This window comes from Neophocaena asiaeorientalis, unplaced genomic scaffold, assembly GCF_003031525.2.
Source record: "Neophocaena asiaeorientalis asiaeorientalis breed wild unplaced genomic scaffold, Neophocaena_asiaeorientalis_V1.1 scaffold356, whole genome shotgun sequence".
NCBI lineage: Eukaryota > Metazoa > Chordata > Mammalia > Artiodactyla > Phocoenidae > Neophocaena > Neophocaena asiaeorientalis.
The window spans coordinates 1,201,312-1,216,310 of NW_020172269.1; the positions used below are offsets into that span (position 1 = coordinate 1,201,312).

General features: G+C 55.2%; 1 protein-coding gene across 1 annotated transcript; it reads left to right on the forward strand.

Annotated features, from left to right (window-relative positions):
• The first annotated feature begins 2,272 nt into the window (after window positions 1-2,272).
• Window positions 2,273-14,166, forward strand: BNIP3 (BCL2 interacting protein 3). Its single transcript, XM_024762316.1, has 6 exons — window positions 2,273-2,453; window positions 9,620-9,770; window positions 10,109-10,193; window positions 11,356-11,465; window positions 11,544-11,696; window positions 13,138-14,166. Exons 1-6 carry the CDS (start codon window positions 2,408-2,410, stop codon window positions 13,181-13,183), a joined length of 591 nt encoding a protein of 196 aa, XP_024618084.1. The 5' UTR covers window positions 2,273-2,407; the 3' UTR covers window positions 13,184-14,166.
• The last annotated feature ends 833 nt before the right edge of the window (window positions 14,167-14,999 follow it).

The following is a 14,999-nucleotide window of genomic DNA, read 5'->3' on the forward strand; positions in this document are numbered from 1 at the left end:
TCCAGCTGGCCCCCGTGTCTTTTCAACACCCCCTCCTCACTATGGCTTCAGTGAATATTTTTAAATCAAAATAATATACACCCAGACAAAAAAAATCAAAATAATACAGGTCACAAAATGAAAAGTGGAGATCTCTTATCTCACGCCCGAGAAGCAGCCAGTTTTAACCACTTCTGCTTCCAGTTCTTCAGGTAATGACCAACATAGCTTTGAAAAATAGATGTGAATAACTCCTTGTTCAAGTTAGGACAGCATCTACCGACTCCCTCATGAAAAATAAGAGATTAGCTCATTTCCCTATCGATTTATCCCTAGTTTTGATATTGGAACTAAACATGTTTTCTATTTAGGTCTTTTTAAAAATAATATACCTAAGTATCTATTTCTGGTTCTATAAACTTTAGACAGCACCTCCTGGTGTCTGCTCCCCTAGGTGGCAGAACAGAGCCCCAACATTGCCCTTCCCCTCTGCCCCCTAGCCTCCCAACCTTGTCAGGGTGCGTGAGTGGGGAGACCTGCCCTGTCCACCTTCTGCTCCCCCTCTCCACCAGTGCCAGCACGAAAAGGGCTTCATCAGCAGGGTGGTCTCAAGCTGGGGCGCACCTGGGTACACAGGAAGACTTTTCAAGGAGGGAGAGGCAGGATAGTTTGAAATAAATTGTCCTAAACTTTTCCTAAAATTGACCTGCCTGTGAACAGTTTCTCCCCACCGCCTTCCACCATCACCTCCTCCTACTCGCATCCCTTCGATGCTGTGGAGCTTTGCTCTGGGCTGTGCAAACCATTACGTTTACAGCGATGCTGTCAAAAGTCTAGGCCTCAGGCCTCTCTCACATGGGGCTCTCCGAGTGCTGGAACTTGCTGGGAGTTGTAGAGGGCTCCACACGGGGAGGGAAAACCAGGTGGAGTGAGAAACATTTCCGTATAAACACTTTCAGGTAATTGCCTACAGACACTTCAGAGGACTTGGAAAATCTGTAAGTTTCAGTGAGCTTAGCAGGTTGCAGGATGTGACAGTACCCAAAAATCCAGTATATTTCTATATGTTATCAGTGAGCAACCAAATGAAATATACCCATAGTAATCGCAATAACATAAAAATATGAACACTTAGGGATACATCTGACAAAAGATGTGCAAGCCCTGTACACCGAAAACTACAAGATCTTGCTGAGAAAAATCAAAGAAGACCTAAATAACAGAGAAACACATGGTGTTCATGGGCTGGAAGGCTCCATATGGGCAGCTTCCCGGGTGAGGGTGACCGAGGCGCTGGGAGAGGCACCAAGGCAGAGGTGCATTGTCCGGCGGGCTTTGCAGTTTGTCCTCTGCGGGGACGCTGCTTGCTGTTGTCCCCGGCTGTACCCACTAGCGCAGGGCTGGGACAGGGCGCCGTTTGGTAAATGCACGTTGACCAAGTGAGAATGAGGGTCCAGCTGAAAGGAAGGCCGGCGCTTCCACAACCAGAGGGAAAGCTGAGAAGACCAACGCCCCTCCCAAGAGCATCCTCATCCAGAAAGGAAACCAAGACCCCAAATGAGCACAGCGGCGGCTCCTACTCAGAGCTGCTGAGCGGCGAGCCCCACGTGCACGTGTTTACAGAGACCCAGGGCGGGAGCCCACGGAAGCGGGGGCCGTGGGGGGGGCGGCCCACTAGAAGTGGTGCTTGGTTGGGGGACCGAACGTCGGTCATATTTGGCTTCCTCTGGCTGGTCCTGAGTGGGACACAGGGGCAGGAATCGGGGAAGCTGTCAGTCAGCGACCAAGTCCTGGCCGCTTGGGCTGATTGTTCCAGGGGCTGATGTGTGGTTTGCTGGACCAGCTGCTAGGGACACTGTCTGACTTCCTGCCGGTCCAATTTACAGCACGTGATCGCTGCACTGCAGGTGAGGGGCGGCCTAGCCGCCGGCCGCAGGGTGCAGGCCACAGCCCCGGGTCCGACTCTACACGCAGCCCCACTGTCAGCCCCCCGTCCCTTCCCCGGCCCTATGTCTCAGGGGACGCAGTCAGGCCTCAGGCAGCGTCGCAGAAACGAGTCACCCCGCCGGGCCCCGCCTCCCGCCCGCCTGTCTCCAGGCGGTGCCGGCACGTCCCGCGCGCACCTGCTAGACGCCCGCGCCCCGCCCCCGCCCGGCTGCGCACGCGCGGACCCCTCCTCGCGTCCCGACCCGTGCACGCGTCGCACGCGCGGCACGCGCCCTCGCGCACGCGCAGGCCCCGCCCCACGGCCAGTGGGCGGTGCTGCCGCTTATCCGCGGAGCTCCGGCCGCGAGCGTCAGTCATTCGGAGCCGCGGGCCGACCGCGCTCTAACTACCGCGGCGTTCCCGCTCCCTCTCCCTCTCCCTCCTGGAGCGCCCGCCGACCCCAACCCCGACCCGCCGGCTGCAGCGCCCTCGCCCTGCCGCCATGTCGCAGAGCGAGACCCCCGGGCTGCAGGAGGAGAGCCTGCACGGTGAACGGGGGCCGGGGGCCGGCCTGGGTGTGGGGGACCTGCCGGGGAAAGGCGCCCGGCCTGCAGAGGAGGGGCCTGCGGAGGGACTCCCGTCTCCGGGTCGAGGCGACCGAGGCGCCGACGTCGCCCCAAGCCCGCGCGGTGCCTGGTCTTCCGAGGTGCAGCCCGGTGCTGGTTTCGGTGCCGGTGCGGCTACCGGCGAGCAGGCGCCCAGACTTGCGGTTGGACTCGTGGACTCGGGTTGTGAGCCGTCCGCGGCTCGGTCCGGAGTGGCTGGGGAGGACGGGGTCCCGGGATTCGGGGCGAGCCGCCGTGAGAGGAAGAACCCTGAAACGCTGGGCCGGGGGCGCGGCTGGCCTTTTCTTAGTTACGTTCGCTCGTCCGGGGGTCGTTCAGAGCCCAGCTCGGGGTTGACTTGCGCGGGGGAGCACGAGGCCCCGTGGCCGCGGTGCATACACCCCGCCCCCTCCCGGGAAGCCGGGGCCGGTGGCGGCCTTGACCCACCCGGCTCTGGCCCCGCGGGGCCGCCCCCGGGCCGCCGCCTCCGGCCCCGGTGAGGAGCCCGAGGCCCACGGGTTGGAGGAGGGGCCGGGCGCCGACCTTTATTCTCTGAAGCAACAGTTCAGGCGGCGGCGGGAGCTCGTAAATAAGTTTTGGAGAGGGCCGTTGAAGCCTTAGTGAATTTTAAAGTTTCGTTAAGATTTAAAAATCTTTATACTGTCTGGATTTGAGCTACTAGTTTCTCGTATTCCTCAAAACAAGATTTCACTAGGCAAGACTTGGTCTACTGCGTTGTATAATTTAAAACTACAACGGCAGCTTAAAAATCCTGCAATCGCTCCTTAAATTTCGACAGTGACTGTTTTCTTTGAAACAGATTAAGGGATTGAATCTTTGTCTTACAAAAGATCCAAGGAGTGTTTCCTAAACTGCCTTTTAAAGTCAGCTCTGTTATCAAACTACTTAGTTGCTAACACGGTCTGTTTTATTAGTGGGTCAGATTTGTCGGGAAGAGTTCGGAGTGTCCTGAGCGGCTCCATCTTCGGTCCTCGATTGGCAGACCAAACTGCTGAGTCATTGGCCATGCAGAGTGCCAGCTCGTGGGTTACAAGATTTTTCTGTTTTGTGTATTCTATAAAAAGACAGTTACACGCTGAGTGGAAAGTGTCGCGGATTCTCCGGGCTGCGCTCTCCGGGATACGTGCTGCGGGGCACTCGCTCCCCGGCCGCCCGGTGTGGGAGGAGTCACGTGGGGCCTCGGCCGCTCTGGGAAACTGAATCCGAGCAGGGATTGGTGGCTGGGGCGACACTTGTCCTCTGCTCTGTGTTGATTTGATTACCTCTTGTTTACCTCGGAAAGAACTGAGAGCCTTGGTAGCTGAGCCCGCAGACAATGGCAGACCTTTTCCCCTTTGCTTGTATCCTCGGACCAAATGTTTCCCCTGAGTTCACAGCGAAGTTGACGTTGCCTCTCGGCCCCCTGGTCCCTACTAGTTAAAGTTGTGAACCAGGAGCAAGATGTCGTATATGCCTTTCTTGTCCTCAGATAAACAACCCCTAATATGCAGGGAGAAGATGGAGTTTTGTGATACTGTGTCACAGCATCATGGGAGGGGGTGTGAACCTTACTTCCCAGAAGACCCACCCCCAACCCCTGCTGTGCTGGGGGGGGTGGTCAATGCAGTAAGGTGCTCCTGGTTTACCCTGAGACAGCCCCTGCCCCTTCACGCACTGCTCTGTCTGCAGCCAGAGGGTTCCGCTGTCCCAGGCACCCAGCGCGGCTGAAGGTATATGAAGAGGAAGAGAATTCGCAGTTCTCGTGCCATGCAGTTTGGGAGGGAAGGGGTTTCAGGCATCTAGATCCTGGCCCAACCTCTACTTTTCACAGATGTTCACAGTGAGGCCCAGAGGTGAAGTGAGAAACAGGGCAGGCAGGCGCGTCGGCGACAGAAGACATTAGACAGAAGGATGGGTGCGATTTGCCAGCTCCTGTTAAGATCCAGGAACCTGAATGACTTACCTGCTTGACTTTATGTTCAAAATCACTTGTCAGTCAAGCCTCTCATTCCTGTCCCATCTAACCTGCGAAGCTTTTAAAAACAGTCATTTCTTAAATCCCACCTCTCCCAGGGAAGAAGCCCTCTGATGAGGGTGGTAGTTGCTCCGCCCCAGGGCTCTCCTCAGGGATTCCACCTTCTCCTTAATCCCACAGTCCCCTAGTAGTTTTCAGCCCCGGCTGCCCGACATCACCGGTACAGCTTTTTCAAAGTAAATGTACCAGGGTTCCATTGCAGCATTCCCAATAAGGATTTTCGGGCGCTGGGTTAGACTTCTGGAGAATGGGGGGGAAAGCCGCACAGGTGGTCCTCCATAGCCAGGGCTGAGACCTGCTGCCCTGGACTAGGGATACTGTCTAGGGATACTGTCTGGATTTGAGCTACTGGGGCCTCTGCCAGCTGGGGCTGGAGGGGAGTGTTTGCCCCGGGATGTAGAGGGCCTGGGGTCCCACAGTGGCGGCAGGAACTTTGAGAAGCTTCGTGCAGAATATTTAGGATCAACAGCGTGGGTGCTATATTAAAGTTACTTGAGAGAGTAAGGGTTCCTTCCACAGGCTGGAAAAGTACTGCTGTCTCTCTGTTTTCAAGCTGGGTAAATCAGAGACAGCTGGATCTATTCCGCCACCCAACTAACCAAGCAGTGGCTCTGAACGACGGTTAACACTTCTGCATGTGTTCCTCGCTTGCACTCAGTTGACAGCAGTAGAGTTTAGCTGAACTAAATGGCACCTATGGCTTACCCAGTAAGTAGCTATGTGTTTGGGTAATTCCTGTAGCCTCTCTAGGGCTCTAAGGTGTGATAACATGTTGAGTTACAAATCTCGGGGCCCACAGGTCATCAAAGTCAAAACCTGGCCTTTATTTTCTTTGGGACCAAGGATCGTGGAGGTCACAGGAGATTTAAAAAAAGAAAAAAGAAATGGGTTAACTCTAAGGCCTGTGGGTTTTCTTTCTGTGGTGATGTAATATTGGTAGCCTAGGCTCTCCGTCCATCTCATCTGCCTTGTGTTCGTGCCCTGTGTCTTGTTAGCGTAAATTACAGGCCTTTGTGGGCGGGGACAGGAATCGGGGAAGCTTGCCTGGATCAGCGGCTTCACCACCTGTTTTGTTTTTTTTTCTGAGGCCTAATTACACCAATTATCTGATAGGTTATTTGGGATTCTGAGGAAGCCTTACAAGGTTACCCTTCAGCGACCTGAATCCCGTCTTTCTTGCTTACGAAGGTGAGTGATCTTAACCGCAGATGCGAGGAGATTAATGGCACACCTTGTCTTCAGTTTCCAGGAAGCTGCTTTCCCTACCCAGGTGCTGCAGGTTAATAATAAAACTGTCGTCCTTTAGTAAATCATTTCTTAGAATACAGCTTTTGGACCCAGAGCTTTTGCTGTAGACACCCCAGAATGGGATTTTTTTCTGAAGGATGCTTGAGACTTTCTATGAGATGATTCTAAAAAGCGTATATATTTGTCTCCATGGAGTTTTGAGTTGGCCCTTGTGGTATAATATACATACACCTGAAACTGATAGTTATATGTCCGTTATATCACAATTTGAAAAATATATTTCATCTTTGTCCCTGGTTCCTGACCCAGACAGAGCTCAGCTCTAAAAACCCTTGGAATTTCCCGAGAGATGTTGTTATTCATGAGGGGCCCCTTTGGTGAACGCTTGAGTCTGCTAATGAGGTAACTCACAAGGCCCTAGGTAGCCTCCGGGTGGGGATGGGAAAGCGCACTGGAGCACGAGGGTGGGAGCTCAGCACACACTCGCCACCGGGAGGGGAGGGGCTGCAGACTGGGTTATAAAAAACTTTGAAAAAGGCTGCTGAGCCCGCTGAGGTCCTGGGAGAGGGTATGGAAACTGTCCCCTTCCACTCCCGCCCCCCATACCCTGCCCCGTGCACCTGGCTGTTCCTGAGCTGTAATCCTTCTGAGACTGGGGAAGCGTAAACACTGAGTTCTCGTGAATTACTGAAGAGGGTGGGGTTGTCGGAACCCCTGAATTCTTGGTCTACCAGGCATGTGAGGCTGTCTGACGGGGGGACAGTCTTGTGGGACTGAGAGGTCTTCAACTTGTGGGATCTGACACTGACTCCAGGTAGTGTCAGGACGGAACTGTTGGACAGCCAGTTGGTACTGGAAATTGCTTATTGGTGTAGGCCTCCCCCCGCCCCAATTTCATGTCAGAAGTGGTGTCAGAGAAGGCATTGCACCTCAAACTCCATTTATGTCGGACACCGTAAGTAAAAGTGATCTGGGCAGCCAGGCCCAGAACCTGACTGAGAACCTAGAAAAATGGAACTGTGCCCAGAGCAGGGCACCGTGGTCCTCTTCCATGCCGTGGGGGGCCAGAGCTGCTGGGCCGAGTGTCACCTCGCTCCTGGGAAGGAAGGAGGGCTAGTGAAGGAGTCGCACGGTAGAGCCTCTTACGGTTTGCTTCAGGGCTTTCCTAACCCCTGCACAGCCACCAGAGTAGGTGGGAATAGGGTCCCCAGTCAAGACGGGCTGTCTCAAGAATGGCGTGGAGTCCTTGTAGCTTCTGCTGACCTGCAGAGGCTGAGTGGCCCTGGCTTCTGTCCAGGGAGCCCTGGGCTCCCAGACAGACCCTGGCCTGCCTTGTGCGGGCCAGGCCAACATGAAGTAACTTGAGAGGCTGAAGTGAGAAGCATATCAGCACCTGAAAACTGCCGGTGATCATCTTGTTAGCAGCCAGGTGGGAGGCCGGACGTGGTATAAACTGTGTTACGTTTCATTCCTGGACCCTTGATTTGCTTTCTTCGGATGAATGTGACCTATTCTGCAGCCAAGCTGCTGTTGAGGGCAGGCCTGGGCTCTCGGGGAGGGGCTGACGTGTAGGGGTCTGGGCCCCGAGTGGGTGGTGCTGTGTGGTGCCCCCGGGGCCCTGGTTTCAGCGCAGAGCGGCAGCTCTGGGTCATGGTTCCTGGAGGAGCCGTCCAGTGACTACCAGCCTCGGTCGGGGTTTCAGTCCGGTCTGCCATTGCGCTGCCCCTCCTGCACCCACCCCGGAGAGGCCTGGACCCACAACACACAGCAGAGGAACTGCCCTGGGCCCAGGAGACCTGTGCGCGTGGCCAGCTGGGAAGCAGGACGGGGCAGAGGGGACCGCAGAGGCAGTCTTACCAGTGAACGGAGCCTGGCGGTGGAGAAGTGAATTGAAAGCGAGAACTTTTATGTTCAGCAGAAGGCTTGAGTGGAAAGGCTGTCAAGTTACCTGCAACACATTCAAGTGAAGAAAGGCTTGTGGGGCTTCCCTGGTGGCGCAGATGGTTGAGAGTCCGCCTGCCGATGCAGGGGATACGGGTTCGTGCCCCGGTCTGGGAGGATCCCACATGCTGCGGAGCGGCTGGGCCCGTGAGCCATGGCCGCTGAGCCTGCGCGTCCTGAGCCTGTGCTCCGCGACGGGAGAGGCCACACAGTGAGAGGCCCGCGTGCAGCAAAAAAAAAAAAAAAAAAATAAAGGCTTGTGTCGGGAGTTCCCTGGCAGTCCAGTGGTTAGGACTCGATGCTTTCACCGGGGCCCTGGTTCAATCCCGCAAGTCTCGCGGCGTGGCCAAAAAAAGAAAAGCTTGTGTCTTGAATATCGAGCTAGATGGAGAAAGGTGGGCCGCTCAGTTGGAAAGAGGAGCAGATTTCAACAGCTGCTTCAACAAAGATGCTCTCCACATGGCCAGTAAGCAAGTGAGGAAATGTTCAACCTCAGTAGAAATCAGAGAAGCGCAGAATAAACCATATAACCTACCACCACACACCCACAGAATGGCTATATTTAAAGACGGATGCCAAGTGTGAGCCAACAAAAATGCTCACGTTGCTTCGGCTGTGTCGGAAAGCAGTGGTGTTGCAATACATTAAACGTACACCTAGAACTTTTCCACCCTGGAACCCTGCTCCTAGGTGTGGGTTCAGAAGTGAGAGCCTGTGGACACCGTGAAACGCTGGAAGCCAGCCTGGGTCTGCCGCACAGCGGCAACAGGATGGGGGTCCCCTCTGGTCCACGTCCCCAGGTGTTGCTTCCAGGCCCTGACCGCCTGCCTTGTCCGCACACCTATGGGTGGCTCAGCCCCGCCGCACAGAACTTGTACTTTCACCCCTTCAGGACCTCTCTAGGGTTCACACCTGTCCTGTGGGGATTGCCAGAGTTGATCTCATCTTCCAGCTCTTCCACCTGTCAACGCCCAAAACACAGCCGAGTGCAACAGCACCGCCTCCCCTCCCTGTACCCACCTGGACCTCGGCTGTGCCCGGACTGGGGATGCCTCCCCTCACGGGTGCCGCTGGAGGGGCTCTCCCCGGTCACTCCGATTCTGGAGCCCAGCACGGCTGGTGCAGCAGAGCGCCCGCCGGGTCAGCTGTTGGCTGCCTTGGTGAATTCATCAAGTTGGCTCCCAAGTCGTGAGGCTGGAGAGACTAAGCTAAGCTCCGAATGCCGGCTTGTAGGATCTGGGGTGGTAGATGCTTTGTGCTACATTTAGTAAGCAGGTGACCTTGGCGCTGAGGAGTTCTTCTGTTTTGATGACACCTGGGTGTATACACGTCAGTTTTCAGTTCGAGTTAAAGAATGCCGAGTTTACTTGCTGTACAGACTTGGCTAGATGAGCACTTGGGATGGTTGCTTGCTCTGGTTGATCAGGTTTAGTTACCTTTGTTCCGTTCATCTGATGTAAGATACAGAGCAGTAATCGTAACGAATCCTGTGGGACCTCAGGGTCAGAACGGGGCGCTGGAATGTGTAAATAGGTCGTAAAGCTTTCCTTAGTGTGTAAATCCCTAAGGCTCTTGCTGACACCCTTTGCTTTCTAAGCGCTGAGTGCAGGAGAGTGTCCTGGTCACTGGGACCCCACTGACTGAGCAGGTAGTCTGGGAGTGGCAGCAGGCGCACTGCCTTGGCTCCCAAGGGCCCCTGGGGAGGCTCACTGTAACGCAGGTGCCAGAGATGGGCCTCAAGGGCGTTGCAGCGTGATTCAAGGCGACGGTTCCTTGCGAGTCCCTGGCACGTCTTGGGAATGGGGGCGCGAGCTGGTTATTTGTTAGGACCAGACTCCAGAGTGGGTGGAAAATTGCAACCATGTCCTTTTTTTATCCCCATCAGGCTCCTGGGTAGAATTACACTTTGGCAGTAATGGGAGCGGGAGCAGTGCTCCAGACTCTGTTTCTATTTATAATGGCGACATGGAAAAAATCCTGCTGGATGCCCAGCGTGAATCTGGACGGAGCAGCTCCAGGAGCTCTCACTGTGACAGGTGGGCATAAACGTGTGTATCCCAGCGCTGGCAGGCCAGGTAGGAGCAGGCACGGCTGCAAACGCCCGCCTGGCCTCAGTCCAGCCCTCCCGAGACAGCGGGCCCTTCGCCCTTAGGTGGGAGGGAGCGACTGGGGCCTGTGTTTGTGGTGCTGGGCCCCTGCTTCTGCTTGTTGACTGCGGGGCATCAGAGCTCAGCTGAGGAGGTGGAGGGACGCTTTGGCCCTGGCCTGGCCCCAGGTGCTGGCGGGAGCCTCCCGGCCCTGGAGGATGGCCCCTGCCTGTGGGGTTTTGCTTCTCCTGGTGGAAAGAAGGTTAACACATTGTGTTTTCCCCAAGCCCACCTCGCTCACAGACCCCACAAGATACTAACAGAGCTTCTGAGACAGACACACATAGTCTTGGAGAAAAGAACAGCTCCCAGGTAAGGTGTGCTCGTGCACACATTTGCGATCTGTTTGTACGAAGTTCTGTGGAATCCAGCCCTCAGAAGCAGTGGCGGGGGTGGGGGGGCACGCCCCGCACTTCACGCTGGACCGGAAGTGGCAGGGGCTTAGGTTGGGTAGGCTGTGCGGCCCGGGCGCCTCTGCCCTCACACGCCGTCCAGGGAGACACTGGGAGTGGCCAGGGGGAGGGGAGCTGGGAGCCAGGCGGTGGGTCTGTCTGCTGGGCAGTGTGTGGGTGGGAGAGAGCCTGGGGCCCTATGTGCTGCTTCTCTGGTGGCCTCGGTTGGGCCGGGGCCAGTGCGGCCTTGCCAGGTCCTTTCTGGTCGTGATGCCTGGGGAGTGTATTTTAGGAACCCGTGGGTCCCCGACTCGCTGTGAAAGCTGTCAGGAACCGTGGGCTCGGTCAGTACCACTTGGTCCCCCCAGCCCGTGCTGGTCTCCCCTCAAGGCCTCCCTCACCGAGGAAACCAGGAGTCCCTGGTGCTCAGGCCTCCTCAGGGGCGGCGCCCGGCCTGCCCCCAGACACGCGGGGTCCACTCCAGCTTTGGTGCGCCCAGGCATTTGGTTGGTTTTGATACCGTGTTTTAGAGTATTTCCAAAATTTGAACCCATTTTTTCCCCCCTGACTTTAAGGAGGAATTAGATGATCAGGTAGAGTTTTTCAAATGCAGAGAAGTAGGGAAGAACACCTAAAATCCAACTTTTAAAAGCTCTTTAATGAGTGTGCTATATACTTTAAAAATGTAGCTGCAATCAGGGGTCCACGTAAGTTTTTGGTTTTTTTCTCTCCCATTTAACGTGAAAGTGTGTCTTGCTTTCATTGCCGTGCAGGATCCTGCTTGCTTAGGCATCATCCCTGTTTTGGGCCATTTTAGATGGTTTCCGTTTTCATCTCTGGACGTCTGTCCTCATTTGGCATCGCTTCCTTGGGGCAGTGTCTGCAGCTCTTCGAGTCTGAGTCGGGCCTTCAGCCCGGCGATGTGTGTGGAGGAGGGAGGAGAGCCGGGGGGTGCAGCCCTCGCCTCCCGCCGTGGCTGGGCTGCGAGCTCCGCCTGCCGGTCCGAGGCTTGGGTGGGAGGTGAGCGTCCCGCCGCGGGTGCGGCAGGCGCCATTTCGCTTTCACCATTCGCTCTGCCCCAGTCTGAGGAAGACTACATGGAGAGGAGGAAGGAAGTCGAAAGCATCTTGAAGAAAAACTCAGACTGGATTTGGGATTGGTCCAGCCGGCCGGAAAACGTGCCCCCGACCAAGTGAGTCTATTTGCACCGGGGGCCTGCCTTGGCCTGGCTGGCCCGGCACGCCTCCGCTGACCAGCACCTCTCCCCCAGGGAGTTCCTCCTCTTCAAGCGCCCGAAGCGCGCGCCCACGCTCAGCATGCGGAACACGAGCGTCATGAAGAAAGGGGGCATCTTCTCCGCGGAGTTTCTCAAAGTTTTTCTGCCGTCTCTTCTGCTGTCCCATCTGCTGGCCATCGGGTTGGGGTAAGTGACTGCCCGTGTGGACGGCACAGCGCGGGGTCCTTCTAGGTCTTAGAAGCACGGGCGACGTGGGTGTGTGAAACGGCCCGTCCCGGTCAAGAAACAGAGCCCAGGGCCGTGAGCCGGGGCGGCGCTGCCCCGAGCGTCCAGCAGCAGAGGCTGGTTTTGCGCGCAGGGGCGCTCGTCTGGCTGCTTGACCTGGACCGCTGCACGCAGGTGCGGATCAGCCTCACTCCTCGCGGGGTGGCTGCAGGGGGGCAGCGTCCGTAACTCGGGCTGCACGTGTCTGCTGGCGTCCACTCAGCAGTGAGAGAAGAGGGCGCCAGTTCTGACGACCGTGCGGAACACAGAGGGGCAGGCAGCCTGGGTCATGGAGACGCTGAGCCCAGACGGTGCTGAGGAGCCCGAAGCTGCCCTCGGGGGCTCATCCCCAGCCTCTGGCCAGGCGGGCGGGGGGGTCTCCCTGGCCCTGGTGTGGACGGACGGGCTTCTGTGGCTGCGGCTTCCTGGACGTCTGGATTCTCAAGATGGCCTCCTGACGGGGGCTGGTGCCACCGCAGGCTTCGTGAATGTGGCAGAGGAGACGCCAGCCCGCCTGCTCTGGGAGGCGAGAGCGGCGTTCCTCCCGCCCTCCCGCGCCCCAGCCCACAGTCCTGCCTGCCCGGGGAGAGGGCTCCCTGGCGGGGCCGGGCCCCCGGCCTCTCCCTCTTGGCTCTGTCTTGGCCTTCCCTCTCAGCCCAGTGCTTTTCAGAGTCGGACTCTGCCAGTCTCATGCGGGGAGGTGGATTTCTGGAGCTTCCTCCACAACTAGCAGTCAGATTCTGTGGGGGCCTCTGCCGGGTTGAGGTCAAGATGGATTTCTGCAGCCAGCCCCCAGCAGGGGTGTCTGCCCTTCTTACCAGCCTCCAAAGCGGTCAGGATAATAAAATTCACCCCGACCAGTTGCTCTAAGGAAGCTCCCCGTGCTGGGCTGCAGGCCTGAAGACGTCCTCCCCAGCCCCCTCTGCCCGGACAGCCCTCTGATGCCCATATGCCCCTCAGTTCTGGGCTCCTGGGGGTGTGGGTTTCACTGCTCAGCCAGGGCTCTTTGTGAGGTTGGTGCCGATAAACTTGGCGATATCACCTGTCCTGCAGGCGTGTGGTCAGTTCAGAAAACAGTGACGGGAGGACTGGCGTTTCAGGTTGGGTAGAATCCTCTCCTTTGTGCTTGTATTGAGTGTATCCACTGCATGGCTGTTAGAGCACAACTGGATTCTTCTAAATTAGAGGCTGAAATGTACACACACTGATGAAGAATAAAACCCAAGCTTTAACAGTGGGTATAAGAGAGCCAGTCCCCTTACGTAAATAAGCTGGGACCAGCGTCAGCTGCCCTGTCTCAGCTGTGCAAACTTGCCCGGGAGTTGCGAGACCACGTTAACTACCAATTCCCTTTTCTGTTAAGGATCTACATTGGAAGGCGCCTGACGACATCCACCAGCACGTTTTGATGAAGAATTGGTGTCCAGCTTTCTCACGTAGTGGGGATGTGTGTCCAGCTTTCTCACGTAGTGGGGATGTGTGTTGTCCACAGCTCAGCGTACAGAGGAGGCTGTCTTGGTCCTTGGGTGGCTGCACCACTTGTGTCATTTCTTCTGTAAATGCCACGTTCCTAACTCAGTAAAATAAAGACTAAGACCATGCTCTCCCATAATCATACTTATGGGATAAAGTAATAAGCCTGTCATTGATTAATATCTATTAATAATTTGGTGGTAACCTTTCTTCGGATATTATAAATATTTAAGTATCAATAATTTTAACGTATCCATGATGTATGTAGTACTTTAACACATTATCTGCAACCTTGATTGAGTTAAACACTGTATTTTGAAAGAACGAATACCGTTGACATGAAAAGGACTACATGAGGGTTTATCCCGAATAAACACTGTGGCCTTACAACCCTGTTGTAGACCGTATGTCAGTGGATGCATCCGTCTACTACAGACGCCCCTCAGCTCTCACTGTGCTGGTGGTTCTTTGTGACGTGACGTGTAGAATCCAGGCTGCAACACGGGTGGGACAGGTCGTCCCCACACCGGCACCTTGTGCAGCGCAGGGCCTCTCGCTGAGACTTACGACCGCCCTGGACGGCAACCACCGGACGGTCAGCGTCTCTTATCTCGGGACTGCTCGATTCCGTCTATTCGTGTTCCGTTTTTGTGTGCTCTTAGAGGCAGCTTCATTCTAAGCTATTCTGCGTCTACTTTAAAAGCCTGGAAATAGAAAAAAAATGAATCTTTGCCAAATACTTGGTTACGGTATTTACGTACGTCACACAAGCTTTTTCATTAAACCAGGTGTGTCCCCACTGCATGGTTTTTAAAGGCCGCCCCTTTGATATACTGTATAAATGCTGTTGTATTTGTTTCACTTTTCCACACTAAATTCGGTTGTGTTAAATAAATGTAACATTCTAATTTTTAAAATACTTGTTTCTATTTAAACAATTACTTTGGAGGTAGAGGCCTACAGCCCTTTCATTTGGAGACGGCTGATGGAATGGCATCAAGATTCTCTATGTAATTTATCCCTAAAACATTAAGCCTGCATCCCACTGACCCACTCTGGCCAAGGGGATGATTCCCTTTTAACAGCAAATGGTGGTGGTTCAAGTGTCGCGAGCACCGGGCTGCACTCAGGACCTTCCAGCAAGGCCAAGCGTCCTCAGAGCCAGCACCCCTTGGAGAGCTCTGTGAATCCATCACTCAGGTGACCCGGCCCACGATGAAGGCCTCTGTGCGTTGAGATATGCAAGGCATCCCCCAGGTCTGGGGAGTTCTGAGCTATTAAGTGTAATCTCTGCCCCCCACCCCCACCCCCGGCCTCGCTCCCTTCCTTCTCTGGAGCACCAGTTTTAATTTATGATTGATTCCAATAGCTGTCGTCTGATTTCTTCACTTTTTGAAATCTTAGTTCTCTCTCGTCTTCTAGCTGGATGATTACTCTATTCCTCTCCTCCACGTTATGTATCCTTCCTTCCATCTCCGCCCTGTCACTGACGCTCCCCAGGGCACAGGCTGAGCTGCGTGATGGTGGCCGGAAGCGCCTGCTGCAGCCAATCACAAGGTTTTCCCCTCTCACTGCAACATTCCAGTGGACGTTTGATTCTTTTAAAATGTGTGACTATATATGTATTTTTGTTTTGACCTTTTGGGCAAGAGGATAGCAGAATGGCGACAGCCTTTCCACACACTCCTTATGTTAATGCAAGTAACAGCGCCATTCATTTTATTCACAGAATAGCAAGTTTACAGAATATTT